We start from the raw sequence: 26,906 nt of genomic DNA, 5'->3' as shown, positions 1-26,906 counted from the left end.
AGACTACCAAACTGATTACTATCCAACATACTACCAAACTGACTGATATTCAATAGACCGATATTCAACAGACTACCACAGTGCTTTGTAAACTACATTATATAGGGTCCAAAGGCTTTAGCTTGTTAACAATACTTTATTTTTGTGTTTTCTTCTCTGCTAAAGAGTGAGTTGAGTCAGTTAGTCAGTCAACACCTCTGTCTGCTCATCTTTCTACTATATGGCTTGCCAACAGACTTGCATCCAGGCTAGTGACAGTATACAATAGCCTACAGGGTTCAGAGGGTTTAGCTCGTTAACGGGAATTTGTTTTCCTGTTTTGCTCCTGGGAAAGGTGCCATGTTCTGGTGGAAGGTTCAGCGTTCATTTAATTAGGGCCAGGCTACCACGGCAATGGGCTAAATATGTGCTTACTTACATTTTCAATTGAAAGCCTGCTTGTAACATCATACTATAATTGTTTATTTTTATAATTGCTCAAACAGACAGTGATAATATGGTGACTGTCTGATGTAGACATGTGAAGATGGGATTTTGCCCTGAGCTTTGATGAGGCCTTTATCAGTGTGATGTCTGTGTCTGTGGGCCTGAATAGGGCTGACCATCGCTAGCCTGTGTCCCATTGACACACACACACAATGCCACCGTCAGCTGGCTGGATTCCAGAGCCAGACAGACGACTGTTCCTCCTCGTTGTACCAAGGAGACCCCCCCCCCCCCCCCCCCCCAACCCTCACCTCATCCCGGCGCTCCTCCATCCCTCTTTTACACTGCCCAGCTGGCCTGCCAATGATTCCCTTGTCTTCCCCTGTGTGTGTATGTGAGACAATGAGTGTGTTGGTGTGTGTTGTTTCGTAGTAGGATTGACATTACATTCTTATGCTAATCTGTCGATTTACCGCCAACTCTGCTCTTGGATACACTCATTAGCATTTCTGAGGAGAATCAGGACCAAATCCAAAAGCAACACACCAACAACCAAACAAAACAAGCCCACTTGTCTTTCATCTCTTTCCACTCTCCGTGAGTCGAGATGAGGCGTTGAGATGAGGCGTTGAGATGAGGCGTTGAGATTAAATGATCTCCCTGAATGAGGTGGGGTTATCATAAACACTATGAGGTCACCATGGCTTGTGTCAGTGTAGTGGTGAAATCAAAGCAGGGGTTCGGTGCCTGTGCAGACACACATTTTGAACCATGCTAGCCTCTTTTAAGCTGAGCGATAGGGGGATTCTCAGACGAGCCCAGAGAAGGATTAGAGGAGGAGAGAAAGTCGTCAGGCATCAGAAGGATCCATGGTGGAGAATGTATCAATCTGTCTCATTACCCCAGGGAGAGCTGGGAGAGATGCAAGCAGAGGAGAGGAGATCTATCAGGGGGGATTACAAGTCAGGCGGCAGGCCTCTGTGTGTGTGTGTGTGTGTGTGTGTTTGAGGAAGTAGATGGTGTTGCTGTCTGTCACCTGGTTGTTTGTCAGTGAGAAGTAAACAGAGGCAGGGGCAGGTGTTCCAACGACGGAATAAACAGGGTCACATATTTGCATACTGTATGGACATCATCTCCCTCCTACCCACACCACATCTCATCACATCATCCCTTCAGACACCCAGACCTCCCTAGAGGAGAACAAGCCTCTCTCAGGACAGTATATCTCTGCCTGTTGTACAACTCAGCACTGCAGCATACGGTACTGCTATTACAGCCCGTAGTAGACGATAGACATACAGGGTCTGCTGTGTTTAAAGGCACAATGGGATAGGGCTAGGCTAGAGACATGGAACCACTCTCACGGAGCTATGGGTGCAAGGCCTGACCGTCTATGAGGTCAACTTGATTGTTGTTAACAATTGTAGATTCTACCTAATTAATGAGCACACAAAATGTACTTCAGGTACAATAGAATGATTTGAGCTCAGAGTTTAGTTTAGTTCAGTCTGTCTTTTGGTTACAATCACAATGTAAACCCCCTTGTTCCAATTACACCCATGGCTACCCAGCTCACAACCCACGACAAATCCTTTCAATAATCTATCTATTCCAGTCAAGAGGTTTAATAAAATTAACTTTCTATTCTGGGATATCTTATCATAAGCTTTTTCATCAATAATGAATAAATACAAAGTATGATATCACCTAGAAAACAAACATCTTCATAAAATAACTTCCACTGTCCTTCCTATTCATCTTGCTCCTCTGTTCTTGCACCAGTATTTTCCCCCTCTGAATAGGCTTACATGGAATCTGTCCTCTCTCATCTCTTCTCTTCTCTTCTCCTCTCCCCTCTCTCTGCTCTCCCCCTCTCCCCTCTCTGCAGGTACATCACCCAACAGGGTCACAAACTGGATGTGGGCGCCCCTCGCCCCCCCGCCACCGTCACCAACGCTGTGTCCTGGAGGTCGGAGGGCATCAAGTACAGGAAGAACGAGGTGTTCATGGACGTCATCGAGTCCGTCAACCTGCTGGTGAGAAGCCTCTTTAATGGGATCTCGGTCTGTTACTATTCTAGGGTTAAGTGCCTTGCTCAAGGGCACATCAACAGGTTTTTCACCTTGTCGGCTCGGGTATTTGAACCAGCAACCTTTCGGTTACCGGCCCAACACTCTAATCGCTAGTCTACCTGCCTGCCTGCCCCTCTCCCTTCCCCGCCCCTCCCCACTCCCAGACAGCCCTAGCAACATTTTTTGCTTGAGAAATTGCTCTTTGCTAAGAAGGTATTTTTGTTTATTTTTGACCATTTTAATTTAAAACAATCACAGTAAGGTACTTAATTGTTACCCAGAAATGATTTGACATTGAGATCAAAATGGCTGCATTGGGCCTTTAACCTAAACCAGGAAATTGTTTGAGTAAAGGTAAAAATTCCCAGGTAAATAGAGTTCATAGCCATGTTACTTTACTGTACATACCTTTTACTGTATACCAACGATGGGAAACTTTGATGAGGGTGGGGGCCACAAAAAAACATATCTCATCATGAGGGGCCACAGTGGCTCGTGGGTCTGCGTACCCAGGATACATTTTTGTTAAAATTCGATTTCTAATAGTTGGATATATATTTAAAGATTGATCATCATTTAGAATGGACAGGCCAAGAAACAAGGTCAGGTTTACAGTAAGCTGTATGTCAGAGAAGTTTCTTCCAGACACCTTTTTTCCACTTCCTTGAATAGAAAATGTGAGGAAATGTTTTCCGATTTCCTGTCTTACAACAATCCTCCGGTTTCTGTGGTAACATTGTTACACCAGGATACCCATGCGGCCACAACCTTTTGGTTTTCCACGTAACCAGTCCCCTGAGCCCCTGATGTATCCCAGGGGTCTCAGACAGAGACATGGCTGATAACTGACTGATTGTAAGGAAGAGCAGGTCTGATGGGTCTCTATTGCAACATTATCATTAAACTCGATAGCTAGATCTCTGAGCTCCCTTTTTGTGACAAGACACTTTTTTTCAAGTATCTTCCTAAACCTCATATAAACCTGCAATCCTTGGTTCCTCCTTGTCAAAATCTGAGTTTATGTAATTTTATGATTCATATTTTTCGCTGTCTGTAACCCTCCCTGTAGGTGAGTGCTACCGGCAGTGTCCTGCGTAGTGAGATCGTGGGCAGCATCAAGCTCAAGGTGGTCCTGTCTGGGATGCCTGAACTCAGACTGGGCCTCAACGACAAAGTGCTCTTCGAAATCACAGGACGTGAGTAAAAACCCCAACAGTATAATGTCTGTACACCATAGCCGTGGGAAGTAGTGGTACACCGATACATTTAAATAATGTTTCCAAAATGGTATAATTACTCCTGTCTGAACACTGACTGAATTTGTGCAGCACATGCACCAAATATTGAACAGTTTGATGCATTGTGGCCATATAAATATAATCCATAGAACCCAGCTAGCGCATAACATTCTGAGAACCATATGTTTCTTAAAGCGTGGTGGCCTATGGTTATTTTGCATACAGCCTTCCCATAACGTTTCCTACAGGTTTCCTCATGGTTCTATTTAAAGGAATGTTCTCAAATTGTTCAGAGAACGTTAAGAAACAATGTTCTTCTGTTGGAATTTCAGTATTTCAGCATAACATTTTCTGCAGGTTTTCTCATGGTTAATGTTTGAATAGACAAAAATTAACAGCTTTGTATGAGTTTAAAAAACCATGGCATGCTAGCTCCATCCTAGTGGCGCAGTGGACTAATTCCATGGATAGCGAGCAGAAGATCATAGGTTCGAATCTCACTGGCACCATGCCACAATAAAAAAAGTAATGTGTTTGCAAAATGTGAGTTCAAAACCATTAAACTAAGTTAGCAGTGTTATTAAAAGTCTCATTGAAACATTCTCAGAACATTATTTAATTACCTTCAAATAACCTATAATTTTTGTTCTCGGAACGCTAATAAAACCTCCCAGGAAAACTTTCAGGGCACCATATAATTTTTTTCTCAGAACCTCCCTGCAACCAAAAAATTAACATTCCCAAAACAGCCTATATTTTCACTTCCATTCTCAGAACATTTTAAAAAAGTTATGTTTTAACTGTCAGGAAACGTATGACTTAATTCCCAGAACCAATGGGAAACCAAAAATGTACGTTCCCACTTCCAAGGAACCAAATGTGCTATCTTGGAAGGGTTTTGGAATCTCACCCTAGTAATTTGACTGGTAAACTCATGGGTATGATCAAAATGGCTGCCAGTTCTGACTTGAATGAGCACTTTCATTCTATGGATTCTAGTTCTATGGATTCTATTTCTCTTTGCGCCATCAGTGAATAGCTAAAGGCCTTTCGCAAATGTCTAAATACAATCGCGGGAAGTACTTTTGGAAAGCAAATGCCTACTGCTGAAAATAGAAGATTAATTTGTCAGTAGAAGCTACCATTTCTTTTCTCAACAACTCAGACAAACAGCACTGTTTTTCAAAGTAGCTCAAGCCTATCTTGAAGCCTAGGCTACGCATATTCATGCTATCTTCATCATTGGGTGGGTCAGTGCCACTGGAAAGTTGATTTAGTAGTCTACTGTAGCCTATAATATTGACATATTTCCTCCTAATATTGTACAATCTGCGTGTCTCCCTTCTTTTTATTGGCCATGGGCCATGTCAAGACCATGGCCCGGTTTCTCAAAAGCATCTTAAGGCTAAATTCATTTTAGAACCATAGGATCCTAGAATTACATGAAATGCGTTTATAAAAGGCTAAAATTTTTGCCCCATCCTAAAAATGCTTCTTCTGAACTGTATGCCACTAGGCACATGCAATGATAGAATACATTATTATAAAGGGATTTATATACACCCAACTCAAAACATCTTCCCGCGGCTATGCTGTACACAGTACACACACTCACTCACGACTACACAGACACACACCAAAAGGTAAGGACGATCATAGTCAGTGCAAGGTCCCCAACGCAAATAATTTGACTCTTCATCTCTGGAGAGATATGGTCACAGGTAATATGGACAATTACCTTCCAAGCCCAAATCCTCACCCTTCAATATCTTAGTTTGTTCCCAATCCTGCCCAACTAACCCCATGCCCCCTGCCCCCTGCCTCCCATCCCCAGCCCTACCTCCACCCCTCCACCTCCACCGCCCCCTTTCCCAGGACCTGGTTTCCCCCCTCATGTGCCCTGGTTGTGGGGCATCTGGTGTATTACTCTTCCCTGGTCTAGCCCCGGTGCTAATCCCTCCCCCAGGCTACTGCTGCTGTCGGGAGATGAAAGATGCCCCCTGGACGGCTCCTCACATGCAGCCTACGGGCTGGAAGTGAAGTGGGATGTCTGGAATAGAAAAAGAAAAATACTCCTACAAATAATGAATAGATAAAAATGAGAATTTAAAATGGGCTTTTGCACTCTCCCTATTGCAACATAATCAGAGGAGGAGGTGACATTAACTATTCTCCCAACATGTATATTGCACTCTGTTTTTGCATAACATGCATATGTATGTATGTATGCCCTCAAGGGATCCTACTACAATCCTGAATTTGGGGCAAGTAAGTTTTTACCATAAATGTGTGTTTGATTACTAATAAATATTTGTTATAACTTAAGTCATCTTTACTATTGTATCTGCCCAGCTTGCTACGTGTAAACAGCCTTATCACGTGGGTTAAACAGCACCCTCTTCTGGTTAAAGCCTGTTAATGTCACTACATATTTGGAAAATACTGTAGGAGCATCAGGGCATTCAAATCTGGGTACGGGGAAATCATGCTAATGATACATGCAGGAAAGGAAACCACATGAGCTTAAAGCATGCAGGGAGAGATTTGAAGTAGGCTTTGAGAGATATGAAATGTGAGAGCTGAGACAGATCAAATTGTGAAAACGAATAAAACACAGGATTCATATCTGTGATATGGACACTTGAGTGTTCTGTTGCCTTGTTAGGGGGATAGTGAAGCCTTTCAGGTGAACCACAGGGGACAGTGTGACGAAACCTAAACCCTGCTACGTCTGGCACCTCTCCCTCCCTCCACCCCCTTAGAGCCCGAACATGAAGGGCCGTGCCTCCTTTTTAACCGTTCCACAGTCTCTCAGTGATTATGCTACTAGGGGGACCATACTTACAGTATATTGCTCCAAAGGGCTAACCTGCTGGGATGTGATGATCTGATAGGCCTGCTAGGTCTCTGATCTCCAAAGACTAGACGCTAGCTCTCCCTGGAGGATGGGGCTTTACATTGAAATGTCACACACACATACACACATAATTATTATTATTATTATTATTACACACACACATACACATGCACGCACATGCGCACACACACACACACACACACGATCACACTCAGTCACCTTGGTGTGGACAGGGTTCATTCTGCCTGGGTTCATGTGGGGCCCAGAGTCATTAAGAGCTTTTAACAGCAGCTCTGCTGGGCCTTCTCCATTTACTAAGGAAAACAACAGGAACATTAGGCTTGCTCACCACAGTACACAGCCACATTGGCATGACATTTTTTCTAACCCACTCCTGAAGTGGATCTTCTTCCAAAACCCTCTCTTATAACAGCTATGATTGATTGAACTCTTTATAAAGTACCTACGAAGAAGAAGAAGAAACAGTGGTGTGTGCATTGTCACTGTGTGTTTTCCGATCAGGAAGGATGACAGTGGAACATACAAGATACTTTTTATTTAGTATCCGAGGCATATGAGAAGACTGTACAGTATTTTAACTGAGACTGGTAAACTTCTATGGATATTTTGCACTTATCCAATGTGCACGTATCAGGCATTGAGTGTATTAGTACATAGCTTTACAATAACCCCTCCCCCTTCCCTGTGTGTCACATAGCTTACAATAACCCCTCCCCCTTCCCTGTGTGTCACATAGCTTACAATAACCCCTCCCCCTTCCCTGTGTGTCACATAGCTTACAATAACCCCTCCCCCTTGCCTGTGTGTCACATAGCTTACAATAACCCCTCCCCCTTGCCTGTGTGTCACATAGCTTACAATAACCCCTCCCCCTTCCCTGTGTGTCACATAGCTTACAATAACCCCTCCCCCTTCCCTGTGTGTCACATAGCTTACAATAACCCCTCCCCCTTCCCTGTGTGTCACATAGCTTACAATAACCCCTCCCCCTTGCCTGTGTGTCACATAGCTTACAATAACCCCTCCCCCTTGCCTGTGTGTCACATAGCTTACAATAACCCCTCCCCCTTGCCTGTGTCCTGTCAGGAGAGAAAAGTAAGACGGTAGAGCTGGAGGATGTCAAGTTCCATCAATGTGTCCGTCTGTCCCGCTTCGAGAACGACCGCACCATCTCCTTCATCCCCCCCGACGGAGAGTCCGAGCTCATGTCTTACCGCCTCAACACCACGGTCAGTGGAACACACACACTCTCTCACACACACGCGCACACACACACACATAAATACGCACACAAGCACACACACATACATCTCCTTTGCCCCATGTTAACCTTCTTCCTTCTCTCTTCTCTGTCTGCCAGGTGAAGCCTCTGATATGGATTGAGAGTGTGATTGAGAAGTTCTCCCACAGCCGAGTGGAGATCAAGGTTAAGGTAACCATCATCCACTGTGTTGTGTTTTAGCATGGCTCCAACATTGGCTTTCCTATGAACCCTGGCTGCAATGTGGGACAATGTTTGGGTTGGGACTGTTTCCTCAACCTTTAACTTTAGATGCTATGAGTTAATCATTGAACAGGGAAGTCTTCATACAATAACCTCTGTGTTTTTTCTGATGACTGTGTCCCTTCGTTCCATCACTAACTTTGCGCGTCTCTGCTGGTAACCCTGTGACCTTTGACCTTTCACCTCCACCCTGCAGGCCAGGAGTCAGTTTAAGAGTCGCTCCACTGCCAACAATGTGGCCATCATGGTACCTGTGCCCAGCGATGCCGACTCGCCCAAATTCAAGACGAGCACAGGCAGCTGCCAGTATCTTCCTGAGAAGAGCGTGGTGCAGTGGAACATCAAGTCCTTCCCTGTAAGTATCTAATGTCACGGAGATTAACTAAACATTACTACGCTGAACAAAAATATAAATGCAACATGTAAAGTGTTGGTCTCATGTTTCATGAGCTGAAATAAAACATCCCAGAAATGTCTCTCATATTTGCTGCACAAATTTGTGTACATCCCTGTTAGTGAGCATTTCTCCTTTGCCAAAATAATACATCCACCTGACAGGTGTGGCATATCAAGAAGCTGATTAAACTGCATGATCATTACCCAGGTGCACCTTGTGCTGGGGACAATAAAAGGCCACTAAAATGTGCAGTTTTGTCACACAACACAATGCCACAGATGTCTCAAGTTTTGAGGGAGCGTGCAATTGGCATGCTGACTACAGGAATGTCCACCAGAGCTGTTGCCAGATACTTTTTTTGTTAATTTCTCTACCATAAGCCGCCTCCAACATCTTTTTAGAGAATTTGGGAGTATGTCCAACCGGCCTCACCACCGCAGACCACGTGTATGGTGTCATGTGGGCGAGCGGTTTGCTGAGTGCCCCATGATGGCTGTGGGGTTATGGTATGGGCAGGCATAAGCTACAGACAACGAACACAATTGCATTTTATCGATGGCAATTTGAATGCACAAAAATACTGTGACGAGGTCCTGAGGCCCATTGTGAGGCCCATTTGTTTAAGGTATCTGTGACCAACAGATGCATATCTGTATTCCCAGTCATGTGAAATCCATATATTAGGGCCTAATGAATTTATTTCAATTGACTGATTTCCTCATATGAACTGTAATTCAGTAAAATCAATTGTTGCGTTTATATTTTTGTTCCGTATAATAATAACCTATTTTAGATTGCAGTCAACTCAATGCCTCCCTGTTAGTGGGTCATCTGCTACAGTATGGTAATATTATCATAGCATAGGTCCTGTGTGGCTCAGTCGGTAGAGCATGGTGCTTGAAATGCCAAGGGTCGTGGTTTTGATTCCCGCTAGGACCACCCATACATAAAATGTATGCATGCATGACTGTAAGTCGTTTTGGATAAAAGCGTCTGCTAAATTACATGTTATTGTAACAGTAGCCATGTTTTAGATACTATTTTGTTCAATCCACCCTCACACAGTTGTACTGTTCAATACCATACTATGGGTAATTATTGACCAGGGGCGGCTGGTGGGAGGAGCTATTGGAGGATGGGCTCATTGTAATGGCTGGAATGGAGTAAATGGAACGGAGTCAAACATGTGGTTTCCATATGCCATTCCATTGATTCCATTCCAGCCATTACAATGAGCCTGTCCTCCTATAGCTCCTCCCACCAGCCTTCTATGTTATTGACTAAATAGTAACTAAATGGTAAAAATGTGGTCTTATCCATTAACAGTCTCTGACGGCAGTACATACAGTATTCTCACAGGAAGCAGCTCCTTTTCTAATAGATAACATGTTTTTACACAGCCACCAGACGAATCATGGGGAGGTTAGACAAGTTATGTCTGATAACAGCTAGAGGAAACACTTCATATTAATAAAGACTGATAAGCAAACTTCACTCAACCCTATGGCCTGACTATTAGAATTACATTCAGCATGACTCTGTCAACTCTCTCTGCTGCTGTAAAACCACATCCTTCCTGGCTTTGAGAAACAACAGTCTCATGGACAGTTTAAACGAATAACTGTGTGTGGTGGTGGTATTAGTGATGTGTCGCAGGAGACAGTTAGTTTGTTTTTAATAAACACAATGTTTTAAGTGAGAAGTAGGCATTGGTCTGAAGCTGAAAAAGAATGGCACCACAATGCCTGTTCCACCCATGCTCTACCAAGGTTTTCCAGCACACAGCTTTAACCTACTACAGTAGCTACAGTGAGGGAAAAAAGTATTTGATCCCCTGCTGATTTTGTACGTTTGCCCACTGACAAAGAAATGATCAGTCTATAATTTTAATGGTAGGTTTATTTGAACAGTGAGAGACAGAATAACAACAACAAAATCCAGAAGAACGCATGTCAAAAATTGTATACATTGATTTGCATTTTAATGAGGGAAATAAGTATTTGACCCCCTCTCAATCAGAAAGATTTCTGGCTCCCAGGTGTCTTTTATACAGGTAACGAGCTAAGATTAGGAGCACACTCTTAAAGGGAGTGCTCCTAATCTCAGCTTGTTACCTGTATGAAAGACACCTGTCCACAGAAGCAATCAATCAATCAGATTCCAAACTCTCCACCATGGCCAAGACCAAAGAGCTCTCCAAGGATGTCAGGGACAAGATTGTAGACCTACACAAGGCTGGAATGGGCTACAAGACCATCACCAAGCAGCTTGGTGAGAAGGTGACAACAGTTGGTGCGATTATTCGCAAATGGAAGAAACACAAAATAACTGTCAATCTCCCTCGGCCTGGGGCTCCATGCAAGATCTCACCTCGTGGAGTTGCAATGATCATGAGAACGGTGAGGAATCAGCCCAGAACTACATGGGAGGATCTTGTCAATGATCTCAAGGCAGCTGGGACCATAGTCACCAGGAAAACAATTGGTAACACACTACGCCGTGAAGGACTGAAATCCTGCAGCGCCCGCAAGGTCCCCCTGCTCAAGAAAGCACATATACATGCCTGTCTGAAGTTTGCCAATGAACATCTGAATGATTCAGAGGAGAACTGGGTGAAAGTGTTGTGATCAGATGAGACCAAAATCGAGCTCTTTGGCATCAACTCAACTCGCCGTGTTTGGAGGAGGAGGAATGCTGCCTATGACCCCAAGAACACTATCCCCACCGTCAAACATGGAGGTGGAAACTTTATGCTTTGGGGGTGTTTTTCTGCTAAGGGGACAGGACAACTTCACTGCATCAAAGGGACGATGGACGGGGCCATGTACCGTCAAATCTTGGGTGAGAACCTCCTTCCCTCAGCCAGGGCATTGAAAATGGGTCGTGGATGGGTATTCCAGCATGACAATGACCCAAAACACACGGCCAAGGCAACAAAGGAGTGGTTCAAGAAGAAGAACATTAAGGTCCTGGAGTGGCCTAGCCAGTCTCCAGACCTTAATCCCATAGAAAATCTGTGGAGGGAGTTGAAGGTTCGAGTTGCCAAACGTCAGCCTTGAAACCTTAATGACTTGGAGAAGATCTGCAAAGAGGAGTGGGACAAAATCCCTCCTGAGATGTGTGCAAACCTGGTGGCCAACTACAAGAAACGTCTGACCTCTGTGATTGCCAACAAGGGTTTTGCCACCAAGTACTAAGTCATGTTTTGCAGAGGGATCAAATACTTATTTCCCTCATTAAAATGCAAATCAATTTATAACATTTTTGACATGCATTTTTCTGGATTTTTTTGTTGTTATTCTGTCTCTCACTGTTCAAATAAACCTACCATTAAAATTATAGACTGATAATTTCTTTGTCAGTGGACAAATGTACACAATCAGCAGGGGATCAAATATTTTTTCCCTCACTGTATGTTGGTATTGTACTTCAAACTATGTGTAGGCAGGTTGCTTAGGATTCAAACCTTCTCAAACAGCCTAATTCATACTCTTAGAGGAGGTCCTTCCACAATAATGTGATTTGTACCGCATACAAGGTAAAGTATTGGATTCTTCACACACCACACTAATCCCATTCCACTACCTTTTCAAGCTTTTTTAAATGATATGAAAGCTGCTTTTATACTTACAAGACCATCAGGCTTGATTGAGCTGTTTTGTCTTGTAGTAATGTGGTGCATGCCTGTAACATATATTTGAGCAATACATGTCATTGAGAAATAAATATATTTTATAACATATTTTTGGGGTCAGTAGGTGCCCAACATAACAACAGGTGGTGGTGTGTTGGACATAGTCACACATAAATTATATAGAGGTCTATAGAGCCTGTCTCCATTCTTGATTTCTGTAACCGTTAGCTTACTTGTGTAATATTGACATAAGCTCATGACATGGTCATGTTTTATCAATTGCTGTGCTGATCAATGGGTAGTTCATTACCTCTGTCAAATGAATATGTAGCTTAAAGTTGTGTGTATTTGAATTTATTTTTGCAATAAAGATGGTGACGCTACAATAATACATATATACAATGAGTATACCAAACATTAGGAACACCTTCCTAATATTCAGTTGCACCCTCCCATTTTGCCCTCAGAATAGCCTCAATTTGTCAGGGCATGGACTATACAAGGTGTTGAAAGTATTCCACAGGGATGCTGGCCCATGTTGACTCCAATGCTTCCCACAGTTGTGTCAAGTTGGCTGGATGTCCTTTGGGTGGTGGACCATTCTTGATACACACGGGAAACTTTTGAGCGTGAAAAACCCAGCAGCTTTGCAGTTCTTGACACAAACCAGTACGCCTGGCACCTACTACCATACCCCATTTAAAGGCACTTAAATATTTTGTCTTGGCCATTCACCCTCTAAATGGCACAGATACACAATCCATGTCTCAAGGCTTAAAACTTTTTTTTAACCTGTCTCCTCCCCTTCATCTACACTGATTTTGAAGTGGATTTAACAAGTGACATCAATAAGGGATCATAGCTTTCACCTGGATTCACCTGGTCAGTCTATGTCATGGAAAGATGAAGGTTTTGTATACTCAGTGTACATACAGACTAATGATATATACCCTCACCGGCCAGTTTATTAGGTACACCACCTCGTTCACGAAAATGGATTGCTCCTAATATTTGATTTAGTGCATAGCCACCTCAATATTTGCAGCCGTAGGTGATCATTTATTTCTAGGAGAATGATCCGTCACCAGTATCTAATTTTAAGGTAAGATTTGAATGGAGAACGCTGATCTGAGAGCAGCACAGCCTTTCTTTCGATCCTGTCAGTATCGACACATGCTCTAACAACGTACTTATTGAAAGTTCTCCCTACGTGGTGTTTTGGGAAAAGCATGTGAGTTCTTTGGCCGTTATAGAAACAATGCATGGTTAAAACACTGTAAGCAAAGTTCCATCGCTATGGGAAACCGGGCCCTGGCTATTACTTCATAGATATGGCTATTTGCATTTATGCAAAACATATGGATTCTCCCTTTAAATAGGGGAGAGGGGTGAATATCAACAGCTGCTTTACATTAAAGCACATACAGTACCAGTTCCTATAAGTGACTCAAAGTACTGAATAAGTTGGCTGAGAGCGTTTGGTGAGACATTTTTTTGCCCCCAGACGCCGATCCAGTTTCGTCATTGTAGATGGTAACTTCTCACTAAGGGGACCTACGCCGATATCTTTTGGATGTATTTTTTTGGTTGTGTCTGGACCGGCCATCTTTTTATTTTGTTGCGGTCCGGACCGGCCTTGATTTCAATGTCCACGGATGGGACTCCCTAAAAGCACGCCACTTCGATACAAGTGACTTTTCATAGCAGGTTAGGAGAGCATTTTTGCTAACCCTCCGGACTGGACCAAATCTGAACCTATCATTGACATCTATGTTTCACAAGTTTGGACAACACAATACAGTACAGTAGAGTGGTGGTTGTCAAACCTCTCCCCAGGGACCCCAGGACGTTCCATGTAACTGATCTATTCCAGAGCTAGCACACCTGATTCAACTGGTCAACTAATCCTCAAGCTCTTAAATAGCTAGTTCAGAGCTACAGCAACATTGTGAAACATTTGGGGGTTACCCAAGGAGAGGTTTCGCCATTCAGGTCACCTTGTAGTTGTTTACCTAACCTTTATTCAACAAGGATGTCCTGTGCACTGTTGATGTATCCTACACCAGTACAGACGTGAGGAGTGTTTAATAAGGATATGACTGCATGGCCTTGCTAGTTTTGTTGTGATAAGATCAGGTAGGGAGGGGTTTAGGCTTCAATGGACAATTTTTTTCCGTTTACAGTGCTATAAAGTACACTATATATACAAAAGTATGTGGACACCCCTTCAAATTAGTGGATTTGGCTTTTTCAGCCACACCCGTTGCTGACAGGTGTATAAAATCGAGCACACAGCCATGCAATCTCCATAGACAAACATTGGCAGTAGAATGGCCTTACTGAAGAGCTCAGTGACTTTCAAGGTGGCACCGTCATAGGATGCCACCTTTCCAACAAGTCATTTCGTCAAATTTCTGCCCTGCTAGAGCTGCCCTGGTCAACTGTAAGCGCTGTTATTTTTACAACTGAGGACAGCCTGCAGGCGCCCTGCCCACCACACGGAGTCTCTAGAGCACGATGAGCCAAGTAAAGCCCCTCCGGCCAAACCCTCCCCTAACCCAGATGACGCTGGGCCAATTGTGCGCCGCCCTATGGGACTCCCGATCACAGCCGAACCCCGGTCTGTAGTGACGCCTCTAGCACTGCGATGCAATGCCTTAGACCACTGCGCCACTAGGGAGGCCTAAGCGTTGTTATTGTGAAGTGGAAACGTCTAGGTGCAACAACGGCTCAGCCGCGAAGTGGTAGGCCACACAAGCTCACAGAACGGGACCGCCGAGTGCTGAAGCAAGTAGCACGTAAATATAGCCTGTCCTCCATTGCAACACTCACTACCGAGTTCCAAACTGCCTCTGGAAGCAACGTCAGCACAAAAACTGTTCATCGGGAGCTTCATGAAATGGGTTTCCATGGCCGAGCAGCCGCACACAAGCCTAAGATCACCATGCGCATTGCCAAACGTCGGCTGGAGTGGCGCAAAGCTCGCCACCATTGGACTCTGGAGTAGTGGAAACGCGTTCTCTGGAGTGATGAATCACGCTTCACCATCTGGCAGTCCGACGGACGAATCTGGGTTTGGCGGATGCCAGGAGAACACTACCTGCCTGAATGCATAGTGCCAACTGTAATGTTTGGTGGAGGAAGAATAATGGTCTGGGGCTGTTTTTCATGGTTCGGGCTAGGCCCCTTAGTTTCAGTGAAGGGAAATCTTAACGCTACAGCATGCAATGACATGCTAGTCTATTCTGTGCTTCCAACTTTGTGGCAACAGTTTGGGGAAGACCCTTTCCTGTTTCAGCATGACAATGCCCCCGTTCACAAAGTGAGGTCCATACAGAAATACAGAAATGGTTTGTCGAGATCGGTGTGGAAGAACTTGACTGGCCTGCACAGAGCCCTGACCTCAACCCCATCGAACACCTTTGGGATGAATTGGAACGCCGACTGCGACCCAGGCCTAATCGCCCAACATCTGTGCCCGACCTCACTAATGCTCTTGTGGCTGAATGGAAGCAAGTCCCTGCAGGAATGTTCCAACATCTAGTGGAAAGCCTTCCCAGAAGAGTGGAGGCTGTTATAGCAGCAAAGGGGGGACCAACTCCATATTAATGCCCATGATTTTAGAATGAGATGTTAGACGAGCAGGTGTCCACATACTTTTGGTCATGTAGTGTATTTCACAACATAACAAAGAACATTACCGAAGAGAAATGCTCCAGTTTTCCAATAAACCTCATACCTGTGTGTGTGTGTGTGTGTGTGTGTGTGTGTTTTTTTCTTCTATGTTTGAACAGGGGGGAAAGGAGTACATGATGAGGGCTCACTTTGGTCTGCCTAGTGTGGAGAGTACTGAGTTGGAGGGGAGAAGGCCCATCACTGTCAACTTTGAGATCCCCTATTTCACTGTATCTGGTATCCAGGTAAGCTAACAGATCCCCTATCAAATCCCCCAAATTTCTGTTTTTCAAAGTGAACCCTAGTAGAGCCAGGTATGAGTTCCATCTAATAGGGCATACAGGCTGGAAGGAGCTGACTCACGTGTGCGTGTGTGTTAGTGCGTGTGTCAGGGCCGGCGCCAGAACGAATCAGTTGGACGGGCCTTTGATTTCCATAGGCGGGCACGTTTTTCCATAGGCGGGCACGTTTTTCCACGGGACCTCCTATGTGTGCACGCGTTCACCATGTTTTCAATTGGTGTAACAGTAAAGACAATAAGGCAGTTCGTGAGTTTCAAGTTCGGGGAAGCTTACAATTTATCCTACCATTTCCACTGATCTGCTTGGCAGTTATGATTATTTTTACATGCGCATTTTTTGTGGAAGAGTTTAATTTCAATAATAATGTTTTCGTTTTTCAAAATCATTGTCACGTGGTTAATCATAAAAATCAAAAGTAAAATTATACAAATGTAAAAGTTCAAATTCAACAATGGCGAGAGCACCAGCCTCTGCCATATGGACACATTAATACACTGTGATCCATTGGCGGCTAAAGAAATGAGAGCATAGAACTCAGAGATAGCCTATAGGCCAATGCAGCAGTAGGCCTATAACTTCCATCGTCAACTAAGTAAAATACATAGGCCTAAAGCAGACAAATAAAAACAGTAGAAAATATCCTGATAAAAATTCAGGTTCTTTCAATCACATTCATCTCTCCTGTAGCTCAGTTGGTAGAGCATGGCGCTTGCAACGCCAGGATTGTGGGTTCGATACCCACGGGGGGCCAGTATAAAAAATGTATGCACTCACTAACTGTAAGTCGCTCTGGATAAGAGCGTCTGCTAAATGACTTAAATGTAAATCTCTCTACTCCACCTGTCTGCCTCCCTTTCTATCTGTCTTGACTTGAGCTATTGCTAGTGAAGTCCAACATTGTATCAAATCATCACTGGGTCTGGTAGCTAGTGTGGTATCTAAATAATGATGCTAATTATGCTGTGAGGACAAGAAATCCGCTGACACTGTCCTTGATTATAATAGTTTATTATACCAAAGATTTCAGCGCCAGTTTACAGACTCCTGCAGACATCTGGAGAACAACTGACCCAATCTCTAATATGTTGTTCCTCCCCGTCCTTTGTTTCAACCATGGTATTTATATCCTATGCCCTATGTAACATAATATGGGTGTTTTCCCATAAACCAATCCTGGGAGGCCACATAACAGACTTCCTCTAACACACCATTTGCAAACATCAGCAAAGACATAAACTGTTTATACACTACACTAGCGAACTTGCAACATTGTATCAACTAGCCTATTCTGGGCCCTCAGTGTTTCCTGCGCCAGTGAGCTCGGGACAGATAAACATTTAAAAAAAGAGAGCTTTTTTATTAATGAAATGTTGTTCTTTCACACCGAGGCTTGGCAATTATCGAGGTGTTGGAAAGATAGTTCCTTAGTATTTGAACAATAATTCGCAATGGATGTTAAAAAACACGTGAGGCGAATACAAAATAACTGAAAAGCTCAGCTTATTAGTGGTGTATGTGGTGAGTTAAGACAATCAGAAAATCAACATTGCCAAATGGGCACTTTCCTACATATGCATTCTGCAGAGAGACACACCATATCTTCGCCACACACCCCTCCCCTTCTTCTTGATGCAACATTTTCAATGATACTCAAGACACATTATCTTCACACATATTTTAGATGCTTTTCACTGAAAGCCGCAACTCAATCAGCTAGACCTATTGCTACGCGCACTACCCAAATTGCGGGCTTCCCATACACACTTGTGATTTGAAATAAACCACAGCTATTTTTCCAAAAGAAGCTAATGATCCTCTGTGGCTAAGTCATGCTCCTCGGTTTAGTATTTTGAATGATTTTCTTTAGACAGGAGTAATTATATAATTTTGGCGAAACATCAATTTACTTTAGGGCAATCCAGCATCCTAACAGGGCACTGTGCTCCCGCCAACTTTCCTTTCCAATTCGCAAGAGGCTGAAACCAGAGATCTGTATATAATTTCAAGATGCTCATGTCTCCACCCTAACAATGGGAGTCTTTGTCCCAAAGGCGGGAAGGCAGATCAATCTTAGGTCTGCATATTATTCCCATAGAAACACATTGGGCCACATGCCATACTATTTTGGTCTAGACAGCATCAGATAAATGGTCTACAGAGACAGAGGGGCGCTGTTTCGCTCGCTCGGATGCTTTAACTGAAATTGATGCGTCTTTCTGTCGGAGCGCGTCTCGGTCAAATAAATGATAAATATTTCAATATTTTATTTGGACGGGCAAGGAGGTATGGTAGGGCGGGCCAGGCCCCCTAAGGTCCGCCCATAACACCGGCCCTGGCGTGTGTGTGTGTGTGTGTGTAAACTGTTCCTCGCTCCTCCTCAGGTACGCTATCTGAAGATCATTGAGAAAAGCGGCTATCAGGCGTTACCATGGGTACGCTACATAACACAGAGTGGAGGTGAGACACACACACACACACACACACACACACACACACACACACACACACACACACACACACCATCCCGCCCCGCAGTGAACCCAGCTATCATATCTATTACCTCTCTCCTGAAGCTGGGGCAAGGGGGATTTGAATTATGCCTTACTGCCATTAGGTTCGCTGTGTCACTTGGCTCTGCATGCCAAGGTGGCTATCACCTTTCCACTGTGATCAGCAGAGGTAGAGAGAGAGAGAGAGGGATGGAGGGAGAGAACGAGAGAGAGTGAAAGGATGGGAGAGGTGTTGACTTATTCATAAACGAGTTATAAGCAGTCATTGTAAAGCCATAATAACTACTCCACTGACCCCAATGTGTAACTCAGTCACCCAGAGCCCCAACACTAATTTTAACGTTAATGTGACGCCACAGGACAGGGGCAAAGTGATGATGGATAGAACAGTGTTAATGTATTGCTGTTATATCTTCACTTCTTGGCAGATTATCAACTCCGGACAAACTAAGGGCAAGCCTGCTGCTAGACGAATTGATCGTCACTCTCTCCCTCTCTCTGGCTCTCTGGGAGTGAGGGACAGCAGAGGACAAGGAAATGGGAACAACTTTCACCACTGTCAATTCTCAAAGGAAAAGGTAGCCATCTTGCACACTCTGCAGAGGACCTTCAAGACTCCATTTCCCTTTAGAACTGTCACCTTCGACCTTTGCTTTGTTACATCATCTGGAGAAACATGTTGAATAATGAACGTAGGGGTTTTCTTATTGGTCACATTGTAACATTTGTATAGTTGTATTTTCTTCTGGACTAATTCACGACATGATGATCTCATCATTGAAAGTGTACATTGAAACCTGTGACATTGAAACCTGTGTACAGCACTAATAAAAAAGTATATCTGCTTGGTGTGGGTGTGGATGCTATCGGTTGACGTTATCTGGAGTCAGCTGTAAGCATATAATCCCCACCGTGTCCAAGAGATTAACACCAAGATAGCCAAATCAATGATTAATAGGCCTGCATAATATCAGCCGCTGTTTATTACAATATTGTCGTCACAGTTCCTAGACTTGTGCTTGTACTCAGCTGACAACTATTGAGCAAAAGACTGAAGGAATTCTCTGTGTGCAGATCACAATGATATAGTGTTTCTAACAGTCTTGTGATACAGACACATTTAACGCCTCCAGGAAATGCCATGATCAAAATAAGTAAACCCTCAATAAGGTGGTCCGATATGAAGAGAAAGTGGACATATCTATGTCAATGTGTGAAAATCTATGCCAATGTGTCTCCACCAAACAAACACCCAACTTTTCCAAAGCAGGTGTTGGTTGGTATGGTTACAGTAGTCTGTTGTGCCTGCAATGCACCACCCCTCATATCAGTTCTAGTTCTCTCTCTGCCAGGGTAATAGCTCGGGTTCTCTCTGCCAGGGGAATAGAGTAGAAAGGTTCAGCCCAGATTAAACAGCTAAAATCAAATCAACTTCAAATTTTATTGGTCACATACACATATTTAGCAGATCTTATTAGGGGTGTAGCAAAATGCTTGTGTTCCTAGCTCCAACAGTGCAGCTCCAGTCAATGTGGTGTGTATGAGTGTGCTGTGTGTAGGCCTACTGTATGAAATCCAGACCTGGTTTCAAATTCATGTTTATTTGTTATTTAAATACTTATTTTCTGTATATTTGAGTATTTTCAAATAATGTGGGCGACTCAAAAAGTTTTTTCAAATACTTATTTCAAATACTATTTTCAAATACCTGGGTTAGATGCATGGTAGTATATTTGAGACCGTGTATTTGAGTATTTTCAAATACTTTCCAATATTCAACTACTTGTCTTAAAAAATATATATATATCTAAATACTTACTTCCAAATGTCTTTAAAAGTAAGTGAAATACCCTAAATAGTACGTCAACCCAGGTCTGATGAAATATCATATTAAACCATCCATGTAAAATAGTTGATTATGAGGAACAGGACAAATATGACTATTTTCTTCCAGATATTCTCTCCAGTGGGGTTTTTAATGATTAGTATGTGTTTTTCAAACTATTCATATCTTATTTATTAACCTCTGTACGTCAATGGGAGACAAAGGGATCTAGATAGAAATAAATAAATGACTTTGTACCTTAATATCTTCACTGGTTATTTCCAGCTCTATCAGTGAGATCATGTATGTTATCAAATAAAAGCCAGGGACAGCCGAGCTGAACCTCCTAGGCTATGACCGATGAGGGGAACTGGACCTGAGGGCTTAGCTCTCCCTCTTTCTCTCTCTCTCTGTCTGGTTTCTCTCTCATCACTGTTTGTGGCTGTCGTCTCTCTTATCATACGTACACAAACATACTTGGCACCACCTAGACAGCAAGTCCTGCATAGCAGAGCACAGCAGAGACCGAGAACAGTCCCTTGTCAATTAGAGATTGCACGCTGTACTGGCTCATTACACAGTCACTGCACTGCCGATGCTGTGTGTGTTAAGAGGGTGGTAAGGGTGAGCCGTACTGGGCGATGCCAGCCCCTTTACAATACACAGCCTGTCCATTGTCCCAGTGCCCAACCATCAGTACAACAACAATGGCCGCCTCAGTGACCCGTATTGTCTCTGAGCAACAGGCCGCTTACATGCACTGCCTGATAAGGAGGTGCGAGGGCCAGACACACACACACACACACAAAACACACAAATACACACACACAGCAACTTAAATCCGAGAACCCAAGCATATAGACGCTTTGTTCAATGAAACCATATTGTACCCTTTAACCATGGCAACAATGCAGGACATTCTCCTCAGATTCTTGGTAAGCGTTGCAAAGCAAAGTGAGTGATGACACAGCTTGCTTATGGAGGCCTTTGACCACCCAACACTGCTGTAAACCTGTGACATGAAAAGGTGACAAAATGTGACATTGATCAGTAAATCACTTTATCAGGTTGATTAAGTTTGGAGATGCAGGGTACATTATTCTATGATATCATTATTCCTTACAGCAGCTTTTTCACCTGCTGCTTTGTAGTGGATGATATTATTATGACATTACATTGGACACATTATGAATCATTATCTCTGCACTGTGTTCAGTGTCCGGTGTCTGTGCAGGGTCACTGGTATTCTCTATATTCCACATCATAGAATATTGCTCTGCTGGGCTCTAGCTCATAAAATGGCCCATGTTTGAACCATAAAAACAGAATGTGTTAACGCAGCTCTGTATTCCTCATGGTATTTCATGGTCCTGCAAAATTCCATTGCTTTAAGGACCACAGGGACGCTGTGGTAATCAACAACTCATTGAACATACCAAAGTGTCTTTCCAAGATGGCCACTATGCTCAAATGCCATTTTCAGATGTGATGTCCCTTGGTCCCTCCCTGACAGCAAGGTGGATGTGGCCCACATTCAGACCAAACGTGGCCCAGCAACTACAGTGGGGAGAACAAGTATTTGATACACTGCCGATTTTGCAGGTTTTCCTACTTACAAAGCATGTAGAGGTCTGTAATTGTTATCATAGGTACACTTCAACTGTGAGAGACGTAATCTAAAACAAAAATCCAGAAAATCACATTGTATGATTTTTAAGTAATTAATTTGCATTTTATTGCATGACATAAGTATTTGATCACCTACCAACCAGTAAGAATTCCGGCTCTCACAGACCTGTTAGTTTTTCTTTAAGAAGCCCTGCTGTTCTCCACTCATTACCTGTATTAACTGCACCTGTTTGAACTCGTTACCTGTATAAAACACACCTGTCCACACACTCAATCAAACAGACTCCAACCTCTCCACAATGGCCAAGACCAGAGAGCTGTGTAAGGACATCAGGGATAAAATTGTAGACCTGCACAAGGCTGGGATGGGCTACAGGACAATAGGCAAGCAGCTTGGTGAGAAGGCAACAACTGTTGATGCAATTATTAGAAAATGGAAGAAGTTCAAGATGACGGTCAAACACCCTCGGTCTGGGGCTCCATGCAAGATTTCACCTCGTGGGGCATCAATGACCATGAGGAAGGTGAGGGATCAGCCCAGAACTACACGGCAGGACCTGGTCAATGACCTGAAGAGAGCTGGGACCACAGTCTCAAAGAAAACCATTAGTAACACACTACGCCGTCATGGATTAAAATCCTGCAGCGCACGCAAGGTCCCCCTGCTCAAGCCAGCGCATGTCCAGGCCCGTCTGAAGTTTGCCAATGACCATCTGGATGATCCAGAGGAGGAATGGGAGAAGGTCATGTGGTCTGATGAGACAAAAATAGAGCTTTTTGGTCTAAACTCCACTCGCCGTGTTTGGAGGAAGAAGAAGGATGAGTACAAACCCAAGAACACCATCCCAACCGTGAAGCATGGAGGTGGAAACATCATTATTTGGGGATGCTTTTCTGCAGAGGGGACAGGACGACTGCACCGTATTGAGGGGAGGATGGAATGGGCCATGTATCGCGAGATCTTGGCCAACAACCTCCTTCCCTCAGTAAGAGCATTGAAGATGGGTCGTGGCTGGGTCTTCCAGCATGACAACGACCCGAAACACACAGCCAGGGCAACTAAGGAGTGGCTCCGTAAGAAGCATCTCAAGGTCCTGGAGTGGCCTAGCCAGTCTCCAGACCTGAACCCAATAGAAAATCTTTGGAGGGAGCTGAAAGTCCGTATTGCCAAGCGACAGCCCCTAAACCTGAAGGATCTGGAGAAGGTCTGTATGGAGGAGTGGGCCAAAATCCCTGCTGCAGTCTCTGCAAACCTGGTCAAGACCTACAGGAAACGTATGATCTCTGTAATTGCAAACAAAGGTTTCTGTAACAAATATTAAGTTCTGCTTTTCTAATGTATCAAATACTTATGTCATGCAATAAAATGCAAATTAATTACTTAAAAATCATACAATGTGATTTTCTGGATTTTTGTTTTAGATTCCGTCTCTCACAGTTGAAGTGTACCTATGATAAAAATTACAGACCTCTACATTCTTTGTAAGTAGGAAAACCTGCAAAATCGGCAGTGTATCAAATACTTGTTCTCCCCACTGTACAAGGCCACATACCTCAAGCCAGAGCTGGTCAATAAGCTCCAACCCTCCCCCAGTGCGCATCTCCCACATATGGATCAGATCTGGGCCATATGAGCGTCACAGTCATCTGCTGTGTGGGCTACCTGTCCCATCCCATGTCACTGGTGGTCAGTTCAGATGAGGTTAGCCAGGCTAGAGGTGGTCTCCCTCCTACCCTGGTCCATGTGTCTTCCAGAGATAGTGAACAGCCCCACAGCCCTGTCCCTAAACCTCTGTCCCGGCCTGGTCCTATCCAGCAGCAACACCACCCCTGTGTACACCCCCACCCCCACTACCGCTGCCCCCCCTCCAGCTAACAACACCACCCCAGAGATGTACATATCGTTCAGGGCCACGCCCGGCTGGGGCATGTGGTGCTCCAAGGCCAGCTTCAGCAGCACAGCCCCACAGACCACCAGACACAGCCCCGTGATCAGCACCACTAACAGATCCGACAGCCCTCCGCTCTTCAGGATATCGATCCGCCTGCGACTCCGCACACAGTTCATGTCCTGCACGGCCGAGCTCAGGAGCTGTTTGAGGAGGACGGCCAGGGCTAAGAGACACAGGGCCATGCCCGCTCCCATGCGCCAGTCACTGGAGAAACTGGTGGTGGTGGAGAGGAGGAGCACGCCGCCCAGGCCGCAGCCCAGGATGAGGAGGACCGCCAAACAGTAGCACAGCAGAGACTTGGCTGGGTCTCCGAACCACCACAGCTCCACCTGTTCATCCAGAACACTGCGCTGGATCTGGGCAGGGTCGGGACCGGCCGGCTGGTCAACCCGCGTCGGAGGGAAGTCCTCCAGCTCTGGCATCCTGATCCTCCCAGCCTGACGGACACGCTCTCCAGAGAACTACCAAGACACAAGCTGGATCACTGGAACTCTCAGTGGAACACCATTCTTTCTCTCTGGAAATCTTGAGTGGATCCCAATACAGTCCTCAGTGGATCACAGCAGATGGATCACTGGACACCTCACCGGATCACAGTTCCTTCTCACTTGATTATAGGTCCTTTTGGTAGATCACTGGTCCTCTTGGTGGATCACAGGGTCCCTCAGGTAGTCCACTGCAGCCTGAGAGGATGTCCTGGGACCAGATGCAGCCTGATGGATACCTGGGGAGAGGAGAGACAGGGGAGATGAGCGCCACCTGCTGACACACACGCACGCACGCACGCACGCACGCACGCACGCACGCACGCACGCACGCACGCACGCACGCACGCACGCACGCACGCACACACACACACACACACACACACACACACACACACACACACACACACACACACACACACACACACACACACACACACACACACACACACACACACACACACGTACGCATGCACACACACACAGAAACACACAGACACACACACAGAAACACACAGACACGATATGCCATCTTTAAAGCAGAGCTCTAAACATTAGAGCTCCTGCCATATAACAGAGGTACCCTGCAGAGAGAGGTGTTTGAACTGACTGAAAACATAATGCTGAATATGCAACCTGAAAACCCCTCTCCCTTCTGAGGCGTGTGTGTGTGTGTGTGTGTGTGTGTGTGTGTGTGTGTGTGTGTGTGTGTGTGTGTGTGTGTGACAGAGAGAAAGAATGTGAAATAGAAGTGTGTCTGTGTTTCTGTAGTTATACGAGTGTGTGTATGTGTGTGTGTTGTTTATTCGATTAGCAGCTATTAGTGGCCTGGCATCTTTATGGTGTACTCCTGTATGTAGACCAGCACCCTGTAGGCTAGTTTAGCCACCCAGCTCTCGTCCTCTGTGTTGTGTGCGACCTCCTGTTTATTCCCCTGCAAGGTGATGTTTCTAAGATAGCGGTGCAACGCTGACTACAGCCCCACTCGCAACGGGGCTCAAGTATGAGTCCTTTTATCAATGGGCTGTCCCTGTAGTCCCAGCAACCCTCAAGGTCAGACCGCAGACAGCTTGTCTTTAAAAGTCTGTCAGCCCCTTTACTATCAAAGTCAACAGCGCGAGCTGAGGCGCTGAGCGAGGCGAGCACAGAGCAGCAGCAGCAGCTCTCTGACAGGAATTACAACTGTCCTCTGACAGGAATTACAACTGTCCTCTGACAGGAATTACAACTGTCCTCTGACAGGAAAGGAATTGCAACTGTCCTCTGACAGGAATTACAACTGTCCTCTGACAGGAAAGGAATTGCAACTGTCCTCTGACAGGAATTACAACTGTCCTATGACAGGAAAGGAATTACAACTGTCCTCTGACAGGAATTACAACTGTCCTCTGACAGGAATTACAACTGTGCTCTGACAGGCCTAGTCTAGTCTGCTGACACAAACAGAACACTACCAGTCTGTCTGAGCCGCCCAGCAGCAGGTTGAGCTGAGTCCTCATCATCAACACACAGGGATATGACAGACAGTACAGCTGAGTCATAAGGTGTTCACATGAGGTGTGAAGTGAAGGGATCCTAAATAACAGAGTGCACTGTGTTTATTGGACTCCCGGTTCTCCACGCCGCTTCAGTTCATAATTATGAGGTGGATGTGTGTACACTGTGTGTGTGTGTGTGTGTTGTTGAGTCACTCATTAAATCCCAGCAGGTTTGGACCTGATGCCACTGACAGGTAGAACAGGAATAGAAGGCAGTAATTGAGGTGACATATGAGCTGGACGAAAACAACACACACACATATACAGTGCTATGAAAAAGTATTTGCCCCCTTTCTAATTTTCTCTACTTTTGCATATTTGTGATACTGAATGTTATCAGATCTTCAACCAAAACCTAATATTAGATAAAGAGCCCGTTGGGAAGTTGCAGCGATGAGACAAGATCGCAATTGGATATCACTAAATGGGGAGAAAAAGCGGGGTAAAAAAAAGATATACTTAAGTAGTAAAAGTATAAATCATTTTAAATTCCCTATATTAAGCAAACCAGATGGCACCATGTTCTTGCTTTTATTTAATTTTTTTACTGATAGCCAGGGGCACACTCCAACACTCAGACATGTGTTTAGTGAGTCCACCAGATCAGAGGCAATAGGGACGACCAGGGATGTTCTCTTGATAAGTGCGTAAATTGGACCATTTTCCTGTCCTGCTTAGCATTCAAAATGTAACAAGTACTTTTGGGTGTCAGGGAAAATGTATGGAAAGTACATTATTTTCTTTAGGAACGTAGTGAAGTAAAAGTAAAAGTTGTCAAAAATATAAAAAGTAAAGTACAGATATCACAAAAAACGACTTAAGTAGTATTTTAAAGTATTTT

General features: G+C 44.4%; 2 protein-coding genes across 2 annotated transcripts in view; one reads left to right on the top strand and one right to left on the bottom strand.

Annotated features, from left to right (window-relative positions):
* The window catches only part of LOC311130862 (AP-1 complex subunit mu-2-like), a 37,843-nt gene extending 17,121 nt beyond the window's left edge, over nt 1–20,722 (top strand). Inside the window, exons 5-12 of the mRNA XM_084163672.1 lie at nt 2,315–2,462; nt 3,568–3,694; nt 7,701–7,843; nt 7,975–8,046; nt 8,315–8,473; nt 15,944–16,069; nt 18,508–18,583; nt 19,065–20,722. Of these exons, the coding sequence (XP_084019798.1) occupies nt 2,315–2,462; nt 3,568–3,694; nt 7,701–7,843; nt 7,975–8,046; nt 8,315–8,473; nt 15,944–16,069; nt 18,508–18,583; nt 19,065–19,087 (874 nt within the window). The 3' untranslated portion in view covers nt 19,088–20,722. The remainder of the gene's footprint in view (nt 1–2,314; nt 2,463–3,567; nt 3,695–7,700; nt 7,844–7,974; nt 8,047–8,314; nt 8,474–15,943; nt 16,070–18,507; nt 18,584–19,064) is intronic.
* Nucleotides 20,723–23,783: 3,061 nt separating this feature from the next.
* On the bottom strand, nt 23,784–24,464 carry tmem125a (transmembrane protein 125a; the record flags this gene model as incomplete). The annotated part of the gene is made up of 1 exon (XM_084162914.1): nt 23,784–24,464. The coding sequence occupies one exon, from the start codon at nt 24,462–24,464 to the stop codon at nt 23,784–23,786; it is 681 nt and encodes a 226-aa protein (XP_084019040.1).
* Between the last annotated feature and the right edge of the window lie 2,442 nt (nt 24,465–26,906).

The sequence above is a fragment of the Coregonus lavaretus genome, assembly GCF_964263955.1.
Source record: "Coregonus lavaretus genome assembly, chromosome: 6".
In the NCBI taxonomy this organism is placed as follows: Eukaryota; Metazoa; Chordata; class Actinopteri; order Salmoniformes; family Salmonidae; genus Coregonus; species Coregonus lavaretus.
This window is presented reverse-complemented; position numbering and strand designations above follow the sequence as displayed.